We start from the raw sequence: 22,677 nt of genomic DNA, 5'->3' as shown, positions 1-22,677 counted from the left end.
TCATAAACGGCAGTAAATAGAATAGGGGTTTATACTCCGCCTGTGTAAATGTTTTCCATGTCAAATGATGCTGCTTTCTTTCTAATGTAAGTGAATTGCGGTCAGATTACACGTTACATTATTTCAGCAAGTTTGAGGAATAAATATCAGGAAGATGTCGATAAAAAGGTTAATATTTTCTGGTTCTTCTCTATTAGACTGACAATTGGAAGTATGTATTTATGTAATTGACTAATTTATAAAATTATCCAATTATTATTAGTTAATTTGTTTCACGTCTCTCCCAGAACACCTGATTTTGTACCAGAGGCCATGTGTTAGGTGTTGATAAAATGACGCATGGTAAGAGAACTACGAAATTCTGGGAGGAACATGATCAATCCCCAATATATCCATTTTTACATACATGGGCTCTCATGTGGATGGCAGTGAACAGAAGGTGCCCTGAGTGTATTGCTTCATACTCTCCAGAGTAACCATCTGCTGGCAGGTCGCCACGAATATCTACGAGTGCTGAAGAATCATTCTAACAGAAAGCTCCAGTTACAAAGTTGTATACCGGACTGGACAGCATTAGCTGCCATTTAATTAAAAGTTAAAATACCCAAGGATTGTTTTAAACAGCCACATTGTGTTTTTTCTACCACCATCAACATCATTCAAACAAGACAAGCATATATTAGATAACATCACACTGTATTTAAGATGTGGAAATAAATGATTAAGAACAAACTTGAAATCAACAAACTTAATGAAATATGAATTCATATGGTAAGAGGATTTTATGACAATAAACCGTGCACTGTAGACCGTTACACCTTGGGTCCCTATTAGGCCTGTCACTTTTTAACCGATTATTAATTAATTACTTTACAAATGATTTTCATGAATGGAAACAATGGTTATTTAAAGAGATACCTAAATGGAAGAATAAATGACAATCAGGTGAAAGAGAGACACCATCACCGAGGTCATTAACGTAGCCAGTTTCATCCTTCTTCCAAACAATCTAAGACTTTCTCATAAAAACGTAGAAGCAAAGCTGATTCAATTATTCTTATACCATCGACATGAGTATCTCAACCATGTGTCTGTTAGGGTTAGGGTTTCCCACAAGGTTCAAGCTCAGAAACTGCCTGTTTTCCAGCTTAATCAAGGGTGAAAAATGATGGGTTCTCTCTCCTGTACAGAATGCAGTCCTTGATGGCATCTTTGATCACCTAGAAAAGCAAACGGGGGAAATATGACTGAGGACAAATTCTCTGCTCTCACTGACCAAAAAGAGTAATGGCTACCGTCCGACAAATGGCTGCGCTGCAGCTCATATTCTTAGCATTCTTGCGAGTCTTAGTTAACCGCTTAAACTATGTGGAAACATTTCTAATGTCTGGGATGATGTTTACAGTTACAGGGAGAAGACGGAACTCAACAGACCTCAATGTTGTTCAGAGTGTTGAACTCCATGAGGTCATGCAGACGAGCAAAGGCTTCATTGGAGTAGTAGAAGTTAAACGTGGAATAGGTGTTTTGTGGGTCATCAAATATGTTGAAATCAGCAAATTGCTTCTCCATTCCATTCTCTCGAGGCAGACCTGAATGAAAGCATCAGCAGGCTTGCTTAGTGCTGGACAACAAAGCATTATATTTACAAAAGCAACTAATTCATTAGGCTTAAAAATACCATTTTGTCATTCAATATAACCATATTATGGGCTTGAACCCCCCCCCCCCCCCCCCCCTTGAGACTTCTTGGCTCAAAATAGGTGTGTATGTAAGCAGTAAAATAACAGGTTTGACCCTGACTGCAGTTTTATATGCTAAAATGAATAAAAACTGCATCTGCGGAGCCCAGTTTCCTGGCCTCTTCATTAGCATCCTTCTCACCAGCAGCGGCCTCACCAACCAGCCCCTCAGCATCAATCCCAGTTCCAGTTCCATGCCCACATTCACCCAAATGCAGAGCCCTGTTTGGGTCCCACTGCTGCGGGTCCCTGGGACAGTCGACGATAACAGGGACGGGATGTGAAGATGTCGGGGATATAGGTGCCGCTCATGCCATCCGGACTCCCTTCAGTCCAGCTAGTCTACATCCACCATCCATGCCTGACCACCGCAGCTCCTGTCCCTTCAGTCCAGCTAGTCTACATCTACCATTAATAGCTGATGTTAATAGCTAATGTTTCGTATTGATATGCTTATTTTCAGCAAACCAGCTTTATCATCTCTGTCATGCACATTACAAACACTGCCATTTTCATGTTACTAGGCAATACATACTTGATTATTTTCCATTACCACATTTTTTTTACTTTCATGATACCAAGTGCCTGAAGTACCTGGAGATTTGAAGTTCCTGAAGTTAATATTGGCCAGCACAAAGTGGATGATGGTGGGGCAGTTCTTCTGGCCGTCTTCAGGCTTAAAGACGTAGCATTCCTTAAGGCCCTCTCGGTCAAACACCTTGGGGTCAATCTTGGGGAAGGGCAGCTTGTTCAGACGGGCCCATTTCTCAGCCAAGAGAAGCTCCTGAGGACAAAGGTCAGAGATTCAGTAACATCTCTAGAAACTGTGCAAAGAATTCTGTACAGTCCTACGCAAAACTGTCAAACAACAAGCTGGGGATGAGTAGCACTAAAAATACATTCACTCCTTTAATTTATAAACATATATAACTTTGCTAATACTGATATCAGAATGCTCACATATTTAATTAATTTAAAAGACTGTATGTAAAACTCAGCTCATATTAACTTGGACAAAAAGAAAATCACATATGACGATAGACAGTAGCAGAATATCCATCCATCTTCTATGACCTACTCAGTGTTGTAGTGGGTCCAGCGCCCATCACAGAGGCTACAAGCACAAGGCAGGGAACAACCTAGGATGGGGGGCCAACCCATCGCAGGGCACATTCACACACCATCCACTCACTACAGGCAATTTGGTAACTCCAATTAGCATCAGCATGTTTTTGGATTGTGGGGGGAAACCGGAGTACCCGGAGGAAACCCCATGATGACACAGGGAAAACATGCAAACTCCACACACGTAACCCAGGTAGAGACTTGAACCCGGGTCCCAGAGGTGTGAGACAACAGTGCTAACCACTGCACCACCATGCCGCCCTAGCAGAACATTATTTTGGAAAATAATTTAGGTCAGTATTTCTTAACTTCATAATTGGTGGATGTATTAAATAAGGGTCGAGGGTGAACAGCAAAGCTATTGAAGTCATAAATTAAACTTATGTTATAATAATGTTGATGCATTGAGATTTTTCATCGTAGACAAACAAGAACATGAATATTGAGCTTCTAACTGTCAGATCACTGACCTCAAAGGGTGGCATGGAATCACTCTTCCTAGCAGAAAATTCGAACGATATTATGAGGTCAACACCCCTCTCTGGCCTGAGGATGAGCGGGTATGGTAGGTTAAAGCTAAGACCACTGTCCACCACATGGATCTTCTTAGTTGTCAGGTCCAAAGGGTCTTGGATGCAATCAAATTCAGTAGAGTCTATTTCCAGGGTTCATAAAAGAGAAAAGAGGGCTTATGGAGTGTCAGTAAGTATGGAATACAATAAGAATGAGTATGGAATACAGAGTCAGCAGGTGTGAAGCTGTTAATTATTGACTAGGGGTGTACAAAAAAGAGTTTTTTCGATTAATCCTTTTTAAAGCTTTGTCTCATATTGAGCTGTAAACTCTTTTTGGCTAAAATGCATTTTTTCCTGGTCTCCCAGCTTCTTTTCTGGTTAAACACAGGGCTGAACCAGACCTACTGCAACACAGATTTCAGTGCCACTTAAATGCGTGTCAATGGAAATATTTGCGATGTGCTGCTCAGGCGTTAAAAAGCATCACTGCACCTCACTTGCCCTGATGTGGGGAGGCTGCATCTGGCTTAATGTTATCTAGCAGCTACTGTATCTTAAACACGGTTAAAATGCCTAAAGTTAAATGGTCTGAAGGGTGGCTGTGTTTCACTCATAATGATTCAGTCACCAGGATGTCATGTAAATTTAAGTATTTTGTATTTACTCATATTCACATATCTGTGTTAAGTTAATGCTGTCACGATTACTCGATTAAACTTGATTACTCAGTTATTAAAAAGCATGGATCGATACTGTACGTAACTCACGGAGTGGGAGGAGGATTTGATCCTCAAACCCAGGATGTGTAAGATAACAATGTCCACTGGGCTGTCCAACATTAGGTTCTTCTTACTTAGCAAAATGGCATAAAATGAGCACTAAAGATGTTTTCCGGTCTAGCGTGTGGTTTGCTTTGTTTGTGTTTCTTCTCCCCAATATTAGCTACAAGTCCTTCCAGCAATGATGCCAAAACATCTCACAAGAGCTTCATGAACCATTTGCATTTACTTTGAAGACTGCTAGTTTATTGAGGCAGTTTCTACCTATTCTGCAGTCATGGTTTCCATCGTCTTTCATTGCTGAGTTTCTGGTCAGAAAGACAGACTTAACAGAGCCAGACCTTTGACCATTACCGCCTCCTCCTCCTCCTCCTCCTCCTCCGCCGCCGCCATGCTCACGAAGTCCTTAGGAGCTGAGCAACGGACAATGGGGCTCAGCTTTAAGCCCTGCATGAAGTTGTGCACCTTGCCAGCCCGGGACCCGCGGCGTCTGAAGATCGGAGCATTGCCAATACAGGCCAGCATGCGTTGAGCCCAGGTCTGAGAGCTGGTCCCCACAATCCGAGCTGCATTACGGACACAGAAGAAAAACCACAGTGGTGGCCAGGAGGTATGTGCCATACAGTGCAGCTGAACAGAGACCTGCACGGGATTACAGCCTGCATCTCCTTCTGCTTCTCACCTGAACCTGGTTCCATGTCCTGAAAACTATCAGACTCCAAGCCTTCTGTAAAACCAAAACATGTCACAGGTTTATAAACTACAATGGGTGACACTGAGCTCGTGTATTTATGTACATATTACTCAGACACAAGGTCTTATACACTGATGAGCCAAACAGTATGGCCACCGCCAAGTGAAGGAGGTAATACTGACGACACCATGACACTGGGATGTTCAGTGATATAGGTGCTGTTCCCTCTTATCAGCACATGCTGCTGGATTTTGTTTTATTTTGTGCTTTTTCAAATTGTATCTCAGTGTTTTTCATTATTTAATCTGTTTTGCTGTGGTTTTATTTCATTTTTTGTATTGCTCATTGTGAAGCACTTTGGCTACGGCACTATGGTTGCTATACAGTATAAATAAATTGCCATTAAACACAGAAGGAAAACAGACACACGCACAGTATTACAACCTGCATCTCCAGGTTCTCACCTGAACATGGTTCCATGCCGATGTTTTCATCTCCCTCAATACTGTCAGACTCCAAGCCATCTGTAAAATATTGTATATACATACTACCCAGATAAATAGCCTTATACACCAAAACATTATGACCTGTCCCACGTGAAGCGGATATTATTCATTATACCATGGGAGACGGAGCATGTCTTGGTCTGGGATATTATAGACAATAAGCTGACATTAGGTACTCACAGTCAGAATGTTGAATACAGATGAAATAGGCAGGAATAAAGATCTAAGTGACTGACAAGGGCCAAGTCATACTGGGCAGATGACTGGGTCGGAGGACTGGTGACAGTCCGCCGTGGTGAATACCTACCGACGCTCTTCAGAGAATGGAAAACTATGGATCCACCAACAGGGAGTGCTAGAAGACCAAAGCATTTCACAGGTTAATAAATGACATACTACCCAGATCAATAGCTTTATATGTATGTACAGTCAACTCCAGAAATACTGGTATCCCTCAAGGAAATGAGCAAAAACATTAACATAATATAGATAAATACATTGATTCCGATTTGAGGAAATACCTAACTATTCATTTAATAACAAATAAGTCTTGCAAAGGTGATGGCATATCTTAGGAATATACGGTATAAAACAAATGTGCAAAATTATTGGCACCCTTGAAGAAATAAAACCAAAGGACTCTATCTATGTCTGAGGAAATAAACGTGTCAGGATGATATGTTTAGCGTCTAGGAGCTCCGTCGTTGTCTACAGCCATTTCCTGTTTCATTGGTTTAGACAGCCATGTGAAAAATGATGCAGAGCCTCTTTCACTTCTAAGGTTTTACCTTTTAGATCAAACTAAGAAAATCATCTGCTTCTTAGCCGGTCTTAAAATTCGGTAGATACAAAAAACTAAGTGCAGCCTCACTGCTTCCGTAGGAATTAAGAGGGCAAGCAGCAGCCGGGACCAAAGACACTGCATCATCAGCAAGTGTGAGCACCTCCGTAAAAGAAGTAGTTTTGGCAGTTTTGCTGGTCTAAAGCATTTAGCTGTGCGTTAACTCTGGAGTTCACTGCATGTGTGTCTGACCTCGGTCCAGTTCACTGTAAAAGTTCTCTCCTCCCACCATAAAGGCAGACTCCACGTTTTCTGTAAAAGCAAAAACACGGGTTTACACGGGTCAGTGGACAGCAGCTTATGCATGTGACATACACATACAACCCAGATAAACAGCTTTACATATAATTGCATTGTGAACACTGGAAAACAGCGATAGCAACCAACAAGTATGTGTCTTACAGTACATCTGCACAGAGAGAAATGGACACATATCGCCATGTGATTCTGACCATGGTCATCTTCATATTCCTCATCATCTTCGTCTTCTTCTTCCACAAGACAGTCAGACACCAAGCCTTCTGTAAAACCAAAACATTTCACGGGTTTATAAACTACAATGGGTGACACTGAGCTCATGTATTTATATACATATTACCCAGACACAAGGTCTTATACACTGATGAGCCAAAACATTATGGCCACCGCCATGTGAAGTGGGTAATACTGACGATACTGGGATGTTCAATGATATTTACTGTATAGTATATAATACTATATATACTATACAGTACATACTACTTCACATGTATTCTCCAGACACCCCCATCACCCCCCCCCCCCCACGTAAGCCCTACTCCCCCCACACCTAATTCTGCACCCTCACCAATTCATTACACATTCCCCTACCAATTAGGCAATTAACTGTATTTCTTTGTGTATGTTTTAATGTTCATTTCGTAAAATGTAATTTATATAATTTATATTCTTTATATGCCTGAATTATACTCCATTATTACTTTCTCATTTGCACTATGACCAACATTTTCCCTGTCGTAACTGTAACAGACACACCAATGGTAAAACTACGTAACTACCATATAATGTTAATCAGACACACATACAGACACACACACAGTGATTTTCTTCTGAAATCAAATGCTACTGCTGCCAAGATTGTTTTTCACTGTACACTGTACACACACAAGCTCCAGTTAACTGCAAAAACCATAAAATACATAAAATCTGTATAATCTACCAGATCCCAAACTTGACAGTTCACCAGATCTGCACCTGTACTGTACTTTCATGTGCTGAACAGGACAAGGGTTAAGTTACATGTTAAAATTCTCCCACAAAAAATTATGCATAGGGCCGGTGTCACGAGTAGCGCAGGACGGAAGATTGCTCAGGCAGCGCGAGCAATCAAAAACAGGCAGGCAGGCAGAAAATGGGGCAAACGAGGGTTTAATTGGGAACACGGACATCGATTAAGACCAGTAACATCAATGACAGACAACGGGTTAGTGTACAACAGAGACTTATATACAGGGAACTAATCAGAAAAGAACATGACGCGACTGGGCACAATCAGGGAATCACACGTGGGTAATTAGGGGGCGTGGCACACACGAGGAGCGGACGGAGCGGGCGTCACAGCCGGGGGGTTCACCCACGATAAATTTCGCTAAACGAAATTGTCACAGTATCAATAAAATACTACCGCAACACCAGCCACGCCTATACCACACACGCTCCCCACTTCTACAAAGGTTCTTTATAAAAAGCTTAACTTATATTCCCACAATGAATTTCACCAACCAGATAGCAGACTGCTATAGGTATAATCAGGCAAGCCAGGGACTGGTGATGAGATAAAACAAGAACTTTCAATTTGAGAAGCACTGAACTGTACAGTGTCCCTGGGAAAAACACCCACAGAATACATTCAGATGGTTGTGTTGACAAGCTTTTCTACTACCTGGCAAATCTGCCATTATATTAGCAAACTACCAAGATACAAGACCACCTGGTAATGGGAGATGACACCCTGATTGGCTTATAGCATGTGATGCCGCAAACACACCCATGACTAATTACGAAACTTAATGCAACCCTTTTGGATCATGTGCCTGGTGCTGTGACTATTTTTCTGACGTTAACAAAAGTTGGCTTCTGATACCGTAAAAGAATATGCACAGAGTGCTGCAGAGTGTATGCTTTTGTTTGTTAAAACAGGGCCCCATGTGTTTATACGTGTGTATATACACACACGCTCAAAGCATGAAATGCCTCTTACCCTGCTTCTCTGTCACGGTGATCATCCTGCTGCTTGACTGCATGAGTCGACTAAAGAGTATGGAGAAGGCGCTTCCCCAAAGCCCTGCAAGGCACAAACATCCCATAACACACCTGCCTCCAACAGTCTGACTCCCGTCTGAACCCGGTGAGGAGGCTGTTGTTTCATTCGAACACTAAGGCACTAACATACCAACTCGAAAAACACTTTAGAGTCAATGCAGATGGCAAATGAAGAAGGATTTAAATAAAACTCTTTGCATCAACCTTTTAAAGTATTTATTAGACTTGATTAACAAATAATCGTTGTACAGTTAACCCCATTTGATATTCACCTACTGATAACTAACTGCATACTGTCATGCCCCCATCATGAGAATGCAGTGGCATCAGCCCCACCTGAGTGGAAACACCTGCTCCATTCCGATTCTCCCCGTTCCGCCTCACGGTCAGCCTAACATATGGCTGACTGCAGATGAAACGTACTCAGTGTTCTTTTCTCTGTCCTGCCTGCCTTCCCTGTCCCAATCCCAATCCCAATCCCAATCCCTTTGAACCTTTCCCATGTGCCTGCCCTCTGTCCTCCGTTTAGCCCTGCCCTGTCCTGCCTGCCTTCCCTGTCCCAATCCCAATCCCTTTGAACCTTCCCCATGTGCCTGCCCTCTGTCCTCCGTTTAGCCCTGCCCTTGTCCTTACCTCCTAGCTCAGCATGCAGCTAAATATTTCCAAACATACCTGTAGCTAATGATAATTTGTCAAGGATCATCACATTTCAGTAGGTTATAATATGTGTGATTTGAAACATAACCCACTTTCAAAGGGTTTTTTATGTTTGGATGGATGGGACTGAGAGAAGCTTAGCAGTGATCATGTAGAATAAGTGCCTGTCTCTATAGCAAGGGCTGCTTTCATCAACTCTCAGAAGTATCCGAATGATTCTATTAATTGTTCTCTTCCTCTCATTTGAGTATAAAGTACAACCGTCTTATGGGCCTATGAGATAAACCCATGAAACATGGGAGGGGTGAGTGCTCCTGAAGAACGAAGAACCTCATGCCCCCGCCTGGAGTTGGAGGAAGTGCTCAGATGCCACCCAGTCAGCATCTCTCCCAGTGCTTCAGGAACCCCCGTGTCTCCTACCCATGAGGAAGTGAAGGGGGCTTTCCTCAAAACGCTTCACCACTGATCCCATGAAGAACTTGCTCCCAAAGAGATCAGGGGTCATGAAGGTTCCATACTTCACCATCCCAATCTCATATGGGCTGAATTCCACCCAGTCTGCCCAGCCAAACATGAAATGCAAAACACAAAATTCATATGAATGCACGTTTTTGCAAAACAGTGTGCTTGCTTACTTAAAGGACCTGAATGTATTTCATTTTTCGGTAGGGCTAGAGTAAAACAGGTCATTTCACCATGGACATGCATAGTGAGGAGCTTCATGGAATGGATCTCCATGGCTGAGCAGCTACATGCATGCGAGTAATGAATCACGCTTCTCTGTCGGGCAGTCTGTGGACAAGTTTGACAGATGCAAGGATAATGTTACCTGCCTGACTGCTTTGTGCCAATAGTAAAGTTTGGCAGAGGAGGGATTATGGTAAGTAGTTGTTTTATTCAGGGGCTGGGCTAAGCCCCTTAGCTCCAGGGAAGGGAACTCTTAATGCTTCAGTGTACTAAGACATGTTGGACAATTCTATGCTTCCAACGTTGTGGGAGCAGTTTGGGGAAGGAAGGTCCTTTTTAGCTCCAGCATGACTGTGCCCCAGTGCACAAAGCAAGGTCCATAAAGACATGGTTGGGTGAGTCTGGTGTGGAAAACCTGACTGGTCCACACAGAGCCCTGACCTCAACCCCATCGAACACCTTTGGGATGAACTAGAGCCAGAGATCGCGAGCCAGGCTTTCATGTCCAGCATCAGTGCCTGACTTCACAAATACTCTTTTTGATGAATGGGCAAAACTTGCTACACACTCCAAAATCTTGTGGAACGTGTTACCATACGAGTGGCAGCTGCTATAGAAGCAAAGGGGGACCAACTCCGTACTGATGCCTAGAGATTGAGAATGGGATCTCATAAAAATTCCCGTAGGTCTAATGGTCAAGTGTCCCAATACTTTTGTTTATATATTGTATGTATTTTCCATAACAAGAATAAAATAAACATTACATTATATTACATTCCATACTGTAATAAAGTTCTGTTTGATTTTGACAAAGGAGAGTAAAAGCAAAGTGACAGCCAAGCCCCTATCAAGCCACACAGACACACTGTCACCTACCTGCAAAGCTGAGGGCTGACACGTCAGGCTTGACATGCAAAGAGGTGAAGAGGGGCAGCGGGTTCTGGGCATCATCCACCTTCTCTGCCATCTGGCTCAGCGTCCTGTCCATATACTGCAAAGCAAATGGTGCTGCTCTCTAAAATCGTAAACCTGTTTCCCAAAAGGCTCTAAAAACAACAACCTGACAACCACAACTTATATACCTTAAATAAAATGAACCATATATCGCAAACTATGATATTTTTATCTTTTGAATGTCTTTGTCTGGCAAATTTTTAAAGCTAAATAAGCATCCCTGTTAGCTGAATGTTCTAATTTTAGCTCTGAATTCTGCAACTCTATGCAATGCCACAACCGAAATTCTTGCCGTTTCCAAACAGGAAGGAATATTATAGGTCTCTATTAAAATCTATATTTATACTATTCTCCTTTCTTAATGGCATGCATTAATGCATTACATTACAGATACCAATTCATCACATCTTTGGACTGAGGATAGTGGAACACCTTGAAGAATCCTGTGAAATACAAGGAGATCATGCAAACTCTAGCTGGGGGATTGAAAGCACCTCCCTTTTGAGGTCTTGAGTACCCCTATTCAATGATGATCGCTCCTCGGACGAGTACTTGCCCCTCAGAAGGTGTCTGCACGGCCCAGCCTCTGGCCCGCCATGGCGTAAATGCAAATACAGGCAGAAATATAGCTCTGGGGTGTGTGTCAGCTGTAACTCTACATTCAGAGGAAGGCTAGTCTTACCCCAGGGATAAGTGCCTTCCCAATGAACATGCCGAAGACGTCTGTGAAGGTGACAGGCTGCCCAGCGGTCTTCTTGGACTGCAGCGCGTGGACGTACTGACTGATGTGCTGTAGCGTCAGCAGTCGCATCGGAGAGTTGGCCACACTCTTCTTCAGCTCCTGGTTGATCTCACCAGGGCTCTTGGTTGGAAAATGAGGGTGGGAGTACAGTGTGGACATGTACCTGAGGATTCAAAAGCTTCTTTCAGATGGGAATTTTTTGGTCAATTTCTCTACATGGTTTTGACAAGTAAAACAAGTTGTTAGATTAAATTCATGTATTTGTAATCTCTGATCATGTAATTTAGAACTATGCCAAACGTTAAAAAGTTTCATCCAGATACGCTATTTCTATAGACATTTAGCATCTAGATCATCAGTAACCACAATGTTATGAAAGCCAAAACAGAAGCACATATGATGACACTCACCAGGTGGATCCAGAGAGCCCAGCTATGTAGGTGGTACAGTCCAGAACTCCAGACTCAAAGAGAGCTTTCATAACGCCAGCAAAGCCCACCATGGCCCGGAACCCACCTCCGGACCCCATGACGGCAATCACTGGCACCTGGACAAAAAAGCAGTTAGCAGAACACCAAGTACAGCATCACTAGCTATAAGATAAGTCTAACCCTAACCCTAACCCTAACCATAACCTAAATCTATAATCCATATGACTTTACCTGCTTCTTACTTGTCTTAATCTAAGCATTCTGCATGGCAATAAATTGTCTGATTCATGACAGTCAAGTCATGTTCAGTCAAGTTCAAAGACTTCTCAATCGTACTGTCCAACCACTATCTATGGATATATTTTGCTATGGTGTTTTATGTGCTTTTATCCACTGATAATGCTAACAAAGGCTAACAATTAACTGGGATAGAACTTGGGGTCCATTTCATTAAGCACGATTTCTTGCTTAAGCGGACAACTTGTCAGATTTAAGATAGTCTGAGTTAAATAGTAAGTGAACAAAGATAAAGGTCATTTTAACTCGGGTAAATTAAATCCGACAAGTTATCCTGGCCAGTTAAATGTAAAGTGCTTTGTAACAATGACTGTTGTTAAAAGCACTATATAAATAAAATTGAATTGAATTGAATTGAATTATCCAGAAAAGCAAAAATCCTGACTTTTTTAAACAGGCCCCAGGAACTACTAAATGGCTTGCTGACTTGCTGGACTGGAACACTGTTAATTTCTGTGTGACGTCGTTCCCAGTTCCGAGTTCCAACCTGCGAGGTAAATGGAACGCAGTATAAGAGCATAGGGACATACTTCCTGTGGGGTGCTGGGGAGGAAGCAACTCTTCTCTGTTTTCAAAAGCTTCTGGATTCCCAGCATGACCTTCTGCCGACGAGCCTCCTGGAAGAGCTTCTCCTTGTCGCAGAGAGCCAAGCTCAGGCGAAGATCCTTGATGGAACTAAGGAGGCCAGGAAAGTGGTTTGGGGGCTTCAGTAAAGCATCATTACACTGAGGGCTGGAGTAAGCTTAGGAGACCCCCGATCCAGGAAACATGCAGTATCATTGCCAAAAGAATGATGATGGTCAGGCTCAAAATTTTGATGGGTGAACATACTGTCTTGGGTATAGATTTAGTTTTTTTTTCCACTTTATTGGCCAGGTACACTTGTACCAAGGTTCCTCCCCTGGGATTCCTTTACTGATGTGTCTGTCCTGCTTCCCTGGAAGTGCCTGTTGCCTGAGTACACCAACCTGAAAAATCTGTTCCACTGGTTCCTATGAGTTCCTCCTCTGCTGCCAACCAAAAACCGGTTGTCTTTTATAGCCACGCCCCTTCCAGCTGTGACTGAGCTCCTAATCGGTCTATGTTTGCGTGCCTTGGATTTCTGTTTGGTGCAAGATTTTCCCAGTTTCTGTGAGTTTGCACGTTTGGTCTGATATCTGTCTTCTGGTACCTGATTCTGTTCTGTCCCCAGCTTTTCCATTTTCCTTGCCCCATTCTGATTGCTGTTGACTCTTGCCTGATCCTCACTGTCTCTCTGGTCTCCTGTCACGCCCAGCTCCCCGCTCCGGTGCCTCATCAGTCGCCTGCGGGTCCCTCCGCTTTAGCGCGTCGGAGGACGTCGTCACCTGTGGCTGCTCCCCCCCTCTCCTTGCCCTCGCCAGAGTCCCCTCCAGCTCCCTCGTCCCCCTCCCTAGCTCTCCCTCCGACTTCCTCCGAGGCCCCCTCCAGCTCCGGCCTCCAGCTCCCCTCCGACGGCCAAACGTCGCCCGCTGGGGCTCCCTCGTGCTCCCCTTTATTCCCCCACCTTCTCTCCCTACTCTCCTACCTATGTCCCTCCTTTGTTTGCTCCTCCTCCCGTCTTTGTCCCTCCTGTCCCCGTTCCTCGTCCCTTGGTTCCTCCTGTTTCTGCTCCTCGCTCCCCGGTGTCCCCTTCGTTCCCTCCGTGTCCCCTTTCCCGATCTGTTTGCCTGCCTTTCCCTTCCTGTGTCAGATCCTGTCTTGGCTTCTGCCTCTTTGTCAGTTTTGTCTGTCCTCTTGTTCCCAGTGCCTCGTTAATGTTTTTTTTTCTTGTTCTCCAGGTCCTGGTTTCTCCTCGTCTTGTCCATCGCCTCCCCTGAGCCCTCTTTGGGGGGGGGTTCTGTCACGCCCAGCTCGTCCGCTCCTCGTGTGTGCCACGCCCCCCTGATTATCCACGTGTGCTTCCCCGATCGTACCCAGCTGTGTCTTTTTTTTGATCTGTCCTGTCTATTTCAGTCCATGTCTTGCCTTAGTTGATTGTCTGTCATTGATGTTCGTTGACGTTAGTCTTCGTCCGATGTTTCCAGCCCGTAGTTTCCTGAATAAATCCCCGTTACCCCGTATTCCGCCTGTCTGCCTGCTCCTTGCCCACCTGCCCAAGCGATCACCCGTTCTCGCATCCGACCGATCACAACATCTCCGATTTGCCTTTCAATTTCGATTCTGTCTGCCTGTTTTGCTTTTTAACCTGGACTGAACGAGTTTTGCATGCTCCGATTAAAGCCTCGATCTCCTATCCCTGCATGTGAGACGCTTTTCCCTGCTGCCCATCACACATCTGCCTGTAAGGGATTTGTTTTGGCAGTATTGGTGCATACTGTATATTCACAGAAAACACAGAACATAAAATGGAAAATAATATAATAAGCAGAAATAAATGGAATAAAATAGACTTTAGCATAAAAATAGTACTAATTAGAACCAGGTCCCCAATATATATAAACAAACACAGTCATACACTGTGTATTGGTGTGCACTAGGGATGTAACAGTACACAATATTCATAGTTCAGTATGAAATGTGGTTCTGGGTTCAAGCTTCGGTACAATTTTTGTACAACAGGGAAAACACAAAATATACAAACACAAAAGACAACTATGAACAGTTATAAGGTGGTGTATCTGTCTATAACAAAACCTAAGATGCTTATTTGCATGTTGTGAACTTCCATCCATCCATTTTCCAAACCGCTTATCCTACTGGGTCGCAGGGGGTGGGGGGGCGGAGCCTAAGCAATGGGCACGAGGCAGGGAACAACCCAGGATGGGGGGCCAGCCCATCGTAGGGCACACTCACACACCATTCACTCACACATGCACACCTATGAGCAATTTAGTAACTCCAATTAGCCTCAGCATGTTTTCGGGGGGAAACCGGAGTACCCGGAGGAAACCCCACGATGACATGGGGAGAACATGCAAACTCCACACACATGTGACCCAGGCGGAGACTCGAACCCGGGTCCCAGAGGTGTGAGGCGACAGTGCTAACCACTGCACCACCATGCCGCCCCTGTTGTGAACTTAAATATGTGAAATAAATTAGTTAAAAAATAATAACATCATAACAATCATAATGAACTAAATCTCATCAAAATCCTGTGTTACTTACAACTTAAAATGATTGCATAACTGTAGCAATAAACACCCATAGTAACAGGTATCAAGGTATTTACTAATATCTTGGTTAAAACGCCTTACATGCCGTGGAGAGAGTAACCTGCAGAGGCAGGTTCTGCCTTGTTCCAGTCATACACACACTAGGAGGATTGTCTCAAATGAGTTAGCATGCGGGATGTGTTTCCAGAAATGATGTAACAAACAGTATATGATGAATACATGCACTGTTACACCCGTAACTTGTCCCCTTTATTTACAAAAACAGTTAAGTCTGGTATTCCGGGCTTTTACTCCTTCAGCAGTGCAAGGCATAAAGTGAAAAGTGAAAATCACATGCCAACAGCTCACTGTCAAGCTGGAAGTCAAACAAAACTGACCATCAAACTGTGCGACGTTTGTCACTACAAATACATACCAGACCTGCAGGGACATCTCTAAATGCACCTCGGTAGCCTGTCAAAACAACGCAAACATGTTAACTTCAAACTGACAGCTTTAACAAAGTGACAAGCGCCAAGACGCCGATATTCAGGGAATATCAGGGATCTAAAAGCAGCAGAACAGCAAACTAAAGGAACTTCCTTCTTTTCCCATAATCCTTTGCCAACAAAAACTGTCATGTGATTTTTATATTCATTAAAGATCCTTACTTTACCAATCAGGAGGGGAATCAGTCGTGTTTGTCCCACTTCAATATCAGAGACAGTAAACGATGCGGTTCCCAGTGTTTCATCTATAACGTAGTTGGCATCCATTAGCGTGACCTACAAATGCAACAATAAAATAACAGTATCGCATCACTGGGTATTTCAGCATTTACAGCACAATCAGCAGCACAGCTGCACCGAAGCTGTACCTCTAGAACATTCTCCTGACTAGGGTCCAGTATGAATTCAAAAGTTTCATTCCATTCTGGATTCACATTGTTGTTTATGTGCCTTGTCCGTTTTTTGGTTTTAGAGACAGCTGGTACACACAGCTCTACGTAAGGATCTGGGATGTCCACTGTGAGCACAAAGAATGGTGCACAGGATGATTGATATTTATAGTACTTTCCAGAAAATGTAAACACAACTGACAATCAGGAATCTTTTTTTTTGAAATCCAAGGGTGAGGATTTCTAGAGAAAACTTACTCTTTGTACTTACAATAATCACCCCACCCTCCCTTGGTGACGTTCTCAGCCCTCACAACCGTGACTCTGAACTTATGCGAGTGCTGGTTCTCCACCTGTAAAATGCAACATCACTTGCAAACATTGACGATTTGCCCACCAATGACATCATCCTAAGCCAAAAACACGACACCAGAAAACTAGAATGGATTCCACTCTGCTGGCTTTTATTCTATCCATAAATCAATCAGTCAGATTAACACAGTACGTTCATATGTGGTAGAAAGATCCATGATTATGCAAATGCAATACAGACAATCAGGAATTAATTATGAAACTTATGTTAACAATGTTGATTCAACTACAATGATTACAATAAAACTTTAATATGCTAAACATCCATCCAACCATCCATTTTCCATATCTCTTATCCTTTGGGGTCACGGGGGATCCAGAGCCGACCCCTGAGGCGGGGAACAAGCCAGGATGGGGCACCAAGCCATCAGAGGGCAGACTCACACACCACTCACTCACACACCACTCACTCACACACCATTCATTCACACATACACACCTACAGGCAATTTGGTAACCCCACTTAGCCTCAGCATGTTTTGAACTGGGTAAGGGGGAGCTGGAGTACCTGGAAGAAACTCCAAAATAACACGAGGAGAACATAGAAACTCTACACACATGGAACCTGACCTGACGCCTGGCCCCAGAGGTGTGCTACCCAATGCACCCCCCAAATTTACTAATAATGCTATTTTCTGCTCATTATAGAAGAAGCTATAGCAATTCAAACTTAATTTTCCACTACCCTCGTCCAGTCCGGAGTGATGTAGTATTATGTTCCGACTTACGTAATAAACCATAGCAGACACTGGCAGTGAGGGGGGGCAGGTGTTTCCGAATGGAGATCAGCAGCTCAAAAGGTAGGTGTGTCTGATATTTACCGACCTTGGGAACAAATATGAGAAAAGGTATGAGGTATGAGGAAGTCAGTTCTGCGACTTAATTGGAATCAGTTACATCACAGAGTAGTGAATGAGCACTTTAATATTTACTCAAATAAGCTGTGAATCAGTCTGGTTCATTTTAATCATTGTGAAATACTCCGGCTTATGCCAGTGACACCCAAAAGTACATTTCATTTACGTCCAGTGACACCCAAAAGTACATTTCATTTACGTCCAGTGACACCCAAAAGTACATTTCATTTACGTCCAGTGACACCCAAAAGTACATTTCATTTACGTCCAGTGACACCTCATCTACTGTCACTTTAACTATTGGCCGTAATGAAGTTAAGACCTGGATGACTGAAAACATTTGTCAGTAACAGCACAGAAAACCAAGCTTCTGTTAATGGAGGCAAGGCTACGGAAAGGTTTGCTATAATCTCCACACTCTACTCCGAGCGGCTGAGCCTCTCTATCAGCAGCTCAGCCTGTAGCCAAGGTGCCTCCTTAGACATAAGCCTCTCATTTAAATCACATGTGGATGCATGTTTGCCATGAACCCAAAATGCTAAACCAATATCTCATTAGAGGTGAAATGGCCCATTTTCTTATCTATTAACAAGACTTTGCACTAATTGTGAAATTCGTCATACTGTTTGCATACTGCACAATTCGGTACCATTATTTATGACAATAAATCTCATTATTAGAATGAGACAGTACAGTCATGGTCACGTCTAGGCTACAGTGATTTTCGCTTAACGAGCATTTCGCTTAACGACTTCAGGTGCCTTTCTGAAAAGCATAGTCGCTAATTACATTAGCAACTTACATAATTGGAACCATGCGACTGAATGGGTCCAACTATGTACACACAGTGATCAGGTAATTAAAAACACAAGTGAACACCTATTAGGGTCTATCGCCATAATTGTTTTATTCTTAATAAACCGACTATTAAGTGCATGTACACATAGTCATACTCAGCCAACAAAATAACATAGATCTCACTCCCTCGTGACTTGGGAAACTGTCCCGTCTCTCCTGTGTGTGGTTTGTCTCATTTAATCGTCCCCCTGAAAAGTCTGTTGTGTCGTGAGTAGCTTTGCAACATTTTAAAGATTTGCACCGCATCAATTGTAATGCATCCATTCATTTGCTGCACATGCTCCGTATTTGTGTTTTCTGAAATTGCGGTTCGTTCTCGGAATCCGTAAGTGTTTTATAAATTTGCAGCTTGCTGCCATTCCTGAGCCACCGCATGTAACTGCCGTGCCGATAAGAGATGGAAGAATGGTGTGGCATCCCCAGGGCTGATAGTGGCACGTTTGGGCTGATGCTATATGATCCTCTGGGCAATTCCCAGTCTCGCCCTTACCAGGATCTGCCCTTGCTGCCAACAACATTTTATTGCTTTTTATTGTAAATTTTATCACCATTAATCAACAGGTAGAGTGTATTTTAATAGTTTACATGGCCTACTCTAAAATACTACCAATATAAAAATGTAGGGGATATATTTGATTACACCTGTGGCCAATTCACAGACATCAGGGAACATTGCAGAGTCTGAAATTCTAAAGTACCTTATCAGAAAAAACTGCCAGCCATTATGTTTTATAACCCATTATATCAAGTGTAGTACATTACATCTAAAATTAAATAGGAAGCACAATTTTATAACCTAATCTATTTTATTATAAAGTATAAAGTTTATGCAATTGAAAATAATAATGCACACAAACGACACAATGCACTTACTAAAATAACTATTTGTCACAGAGGATTAAAAGGATTAACACTGTGAATGAAATATAAGTTGAAGGAAACATACCACAGCTGAAGTCCGAGCTGGAGTGATGTGAACTTACAGGCCTGACTCTGTGAATGAGAATCTCGCTGTAACTGTGATATGTACCAGCCCTATAAATGAATGGTTGGCATAAAAAGACTGCAACACCTACAGGTCCAGTCCAGCAGGGGTACACCCTGGATGTGATGTCATGACATAATTATTTTAATTGTTTTAACTGACAAGTCAAAGCTGTAATCGTTTGCTAGTAAAAGCAGCTTAGACTAGGAAATGAGGTTGGAATTTTCATTTGAATATTATACAAATGGAAGAAACTCATATCCCACCAACCTCTGAGGCCATTAGGTTGAAGTTCACAAGAGGGTCGCCTTCTTAATGATTGCTAACGTGTATCTGTAATGGAGGCAGTGTGTACACTGTACAGGTTAGTTTAATAAATGATTATTAGTATGAGTATATATATATACTGTAAAGTGTTGCATTATACATGCCTCATATTGCAATAGCTGCATTACTTAACTGTTTCGCGATGATACCATTTCATTGTAGTACCCTGACACTTAATCCACGAGTGCGTTGTGTTTAATCAGATACACATGGTCTCTGATTGTTCTGTATTAACAATGCCGATGTATAGTTGCATAACAGTGAACTACATTTTTGATTTGTATTAAGTAAGAAGTATTACATTCCGTTTCCTATCGGAAGACTTATAATATTCCAGATGTTAATAATGAGGTATATTTCAATGTCGGATAACTTGTTGCTTAAAGCAGACAGGAAGGGAGAGGCACAAAGGTGTGGTCAAGCTGCCGAGTGGATGAAAAGTTAAATATTTCAACTGTTTGTGGGGAAAATCCTCGGTGAGTAACTGAAGTAAAAGCACATTCGCTATGCTGTTCCGTAATGTGTATGAACGGGCTGGAAAAAGGGTTAATTAATGTTTATTTACATATGCAATTGTGTAAATCTTGAATACTGTAATATGTAACCGATATGTAGTTATTACTGTGAGTTTTTCCTCGCACTTATATCCCATCCCCATATTCCTTTGTTTTGTTCGTTTACTCATAGCTAAGGTTAAGGCTGTGTTAATACACTGAAACTTCGAAAGCAAATTATATTAAAGACGTTGTTTGTGATATACTATACTAGTAAAGTAGAATAGATAACGGAATGATTTTGTAACCTGTGACGTGCTGCTCACAACACAACGGGCATTTAATCGTGAAGGAGGGCAGTCAGCAGAGGACCTGCGGCACCTGCTGGGATTTGGATTGGAGCTAAACTTCCATTGTTGGGTCTCAGATACATAAAAAACTGACGAAAGCATTGCAATAATAATAATCGATCCTTTATTGTCCCCGTGGGGAAATGATTTTTATGCCTCCCTCAACTTGTTCTTTCTAGGACAAGCTGTCCACAAAGAGCAGCCAACTGTTGGGCTGCCCAGAGAGCTGGGGGTTAAGGACCTTGCTCAACACTTTTGTTCCACATTTGTGTGATTATAACTTGTGGCCCGTGTGAGGCTGGTTGGCTCTGGACTCCTCACTGACAGGCTGGGGTTCCGCTTCATAAAGGACGGGAACCAGTCAGGCCCTGCCATCTGCTTCTTATTCCATGATTGTGGATGTTTGATGTTATATGTTACTGCCAGTTGATATGCACACTTTTTGACCTAAAAGAATTTGGAATATAATGCTGGAGTAAGTTGCTAAATTGCCCGTAGGAGTGCATGTGTGAGTGAATGGTGTGTGAGTGACTGGTGTGTGAGTGTGCCCTGCGATGGGCTGGCCCCCCATCCTGGGCTGTTCCCTGCCTCATGCCCATTGCTTCTGGGATAGGCTCCAGACCCCCCGCGACCCAGTAGGATAAGCGGTTTGGAAAATGGATGGATGGATGCTGAGGTACATGGACACAAAATGTTTTTCAATTATCTGGCACCTGCGCTAGGATTCAGTTCCACTCTGGTCTCCAGTGGATAACCTGTCATATGCTCACCTCACGCGTAGTCAGTCCATGATACAGGTCTGCTGCCTGAGTCAAATATTCTGCCAACGCCTTCTCCTGCGCCTCTTTGTTGCTGCTATGGTAACCTACACTGGGAAGATCACTGGAGCCCTGCTCTCTGCGCTTCTGCAGTGAATTGCAGTATCTGCTCAGTGTTACGTGGCCGATCCCATGTGCCTTCGCAACTGACCTGACTGACTTGCCCTTCCTCAGATGCCTTTTTTAAAACACTGGCAGCCACACCCCTTTCAGTCTTTCTTTTCCAGTGTCTAGACATTTTGTAAAGTTATTAATATCAAGAAAGTGTCACTAGTTGTATGTAAGGGGATGGTTGTAACACTTTTTACAGATGTGATACAACCCACCCCACCCCTCTTAGCTATTGTCTAACTAGCTGCCTTAGGATAGTGGGTTGAAATTAGCAGGGGGAAATACATCACAGTTTACCCGAGAAACTGCATTTTAACCTTATTTATGTCATATGATTTTATCTGCAATAGTATAAATACTAAAAAAAACATAGTCCTGGTCAAAAAAATACTTTCTTACCTCAAAATCTGTTTTTTATGAATAGAATGTGCATGTACCAGTTTCCAGTCTCGATATCCACCATGTGGGTTTAGGGAGGAAGTTAGTAAAAACTGAAATGATCATGTGACACTCATCCCACCCCTGATTGGTGGAATTGATGGTGTTACAACTCTCCCTATGTTACAACCACACCCCGTCTCCCCTACTTCTGTAAATATGGTGATTGAATAAGTTCAAGTAAATTAATGAGTAGGGTTATCTTTTTTTGAAAGGTACTAATATTTTTCGGGTCTCTCCTGAGGGGCAGGAAGGTACCGGTGACGTGGGAAGAAAGATGGTGAGTCACGAAGCCGTACTGTGTGCCATCCATGGCCCTGCATGATCGGGACACTCTGGGGTGACAAAGACACTGTTGCATCCATTAGGGGTTTTACATAGCGATTACGTTGCCATGCGGAGGATCACTGCCGGCATTGTTATAACTGCACAGCACGTAAGGGTCCTCATGCCCAGTTGTATGTACAGTTACAGCAGATGTTAGTGGGGAGGGCGTTTCCCCCCACTGCGCACGGTAGTCAGTGTTGGCCATAATGAAGTACTTCAGGAAATGGCCAGAGGCCTATACCCTGCCAGATCAAGAGGTTTGTAGCTTAGTAGCTCCCCCATGACATCATCACCGATGATTGACAGGTCCAGGCTACTAAGCTCAACCCAAGGTACCACTCAACCTCTCTGGTCGTCATGGAGAGAAGGGAGAATCCAGGAACACAAGGCACATTAAACACTAACCCTGACTTTAATGAGCAGACAGGGGAGTGAGGTGAAGGCAGGCAGACACT

The 22,677-nt window shown here is 43.0% G+C and overlaps 1 protein-coding gene across 4 annotated transcripts; it reads right to left on the bottom strand.

Annotated features, from left to right (window-relative positions):
• Positions 1-551: 551 nt before the first annotated feature.
• LOC125709250 (cytosolic phospholipase A2-like) lies at positions 552-21,976 on the bottom strand. 4 transcript variants are annotated; one of them, XM_048977518.1, is made up of 24 exons: positions 21,857-21,976; positions 19,628-19,690; positions 19,319-19,365; positions 17,386-17,482; positions 16,557-16,638; positions 16,265-16,413; positions 16,059-16,172; positions 15,824-15,861; positions 12,802-12,946; positions 11,954-12,090; positions 11,484-11,706; positions 10,724-10,838; positions 9,581-9,718; positions 8,442-8,525; positions 6,655-6,723; positions 6,395-6,454; positions 5,669-5,716; positions 5,320-5,379; positions 4,844-4,888; positions 4,503-4,727; positions 3,338-3,522; positions 2,337-2,526; positions 1,435-1,592; positions 552-1,220 (listed from the first exon to the last, which is right to left on the bottom strand). In XM_048977518.1, exons 4-24 carry the CDS (start codon positions 17,395-17,397, stop codon positions 1,149-1,151), a joined length of 2,349 nt encoding a protein of 782 aa, XP_048833475.1. In that variant the 5' UTR covers positions 17,398-17,482; positions 19,319-19,365; positions 19,628-19,690; positions 21,857-21,976; the 3' UTR covers positions 552-1,148. The 4 variants fall into 4 exon arrangements, with proteins under 4 accessions (XP_048833475.1, XP_048833477.1, XP_048833478.1 ...); XM_048977520.1 differs by lacking the exon at positions 19,628-19,690; XM_048977521.1 differs by lacking the exons at positions 19,319-19,365; positions 19,628-19,690.
• Positions 21,977-22,677: the final 701 nt, after the last annotated feature.

Source organism: Brienomyrus brachyistius, chromosome 15, assembly GCF_023856365.1.
Source record: "Brienomyrus brachyistius isolate T26 chromosome 15, BBRACH_0.4, whole genome shotgun sequence".
NCBI lineage: Eukaryota > Metazoa > Chordata > Actinopteri > Osteoglossiformes > Mormyridae > Brienomyrus > Brienomyrus brachyistius.
Note: the sequence above shows the minus strand (reverse complement) of the source record. Positions and strands in the feature narration are given on the sequence as shown.

What these genes read in the sequence shown, in the direction of transcription:
- LOC125709250 (XM_048977518.1), bottom strand. An exon ending in GGGCTCTCTGGATCCACCTG is followed by an intron (nt 11,707 to 11,953) that starts GTGAGTGTCATC and finishes TTGAATCCTCAG; the next exon opens with GTACATGTCCACACTGTACT. An exon ending in GTCAGCCCTCAGCTTTGCAG is followed by an intron (nt 9,719 to 10,723) that starts GTAGGTGACAGT and finishes TTGGCTGGGCAG; the next exon opens with ACTGGGTGGAATTCAGCCCA.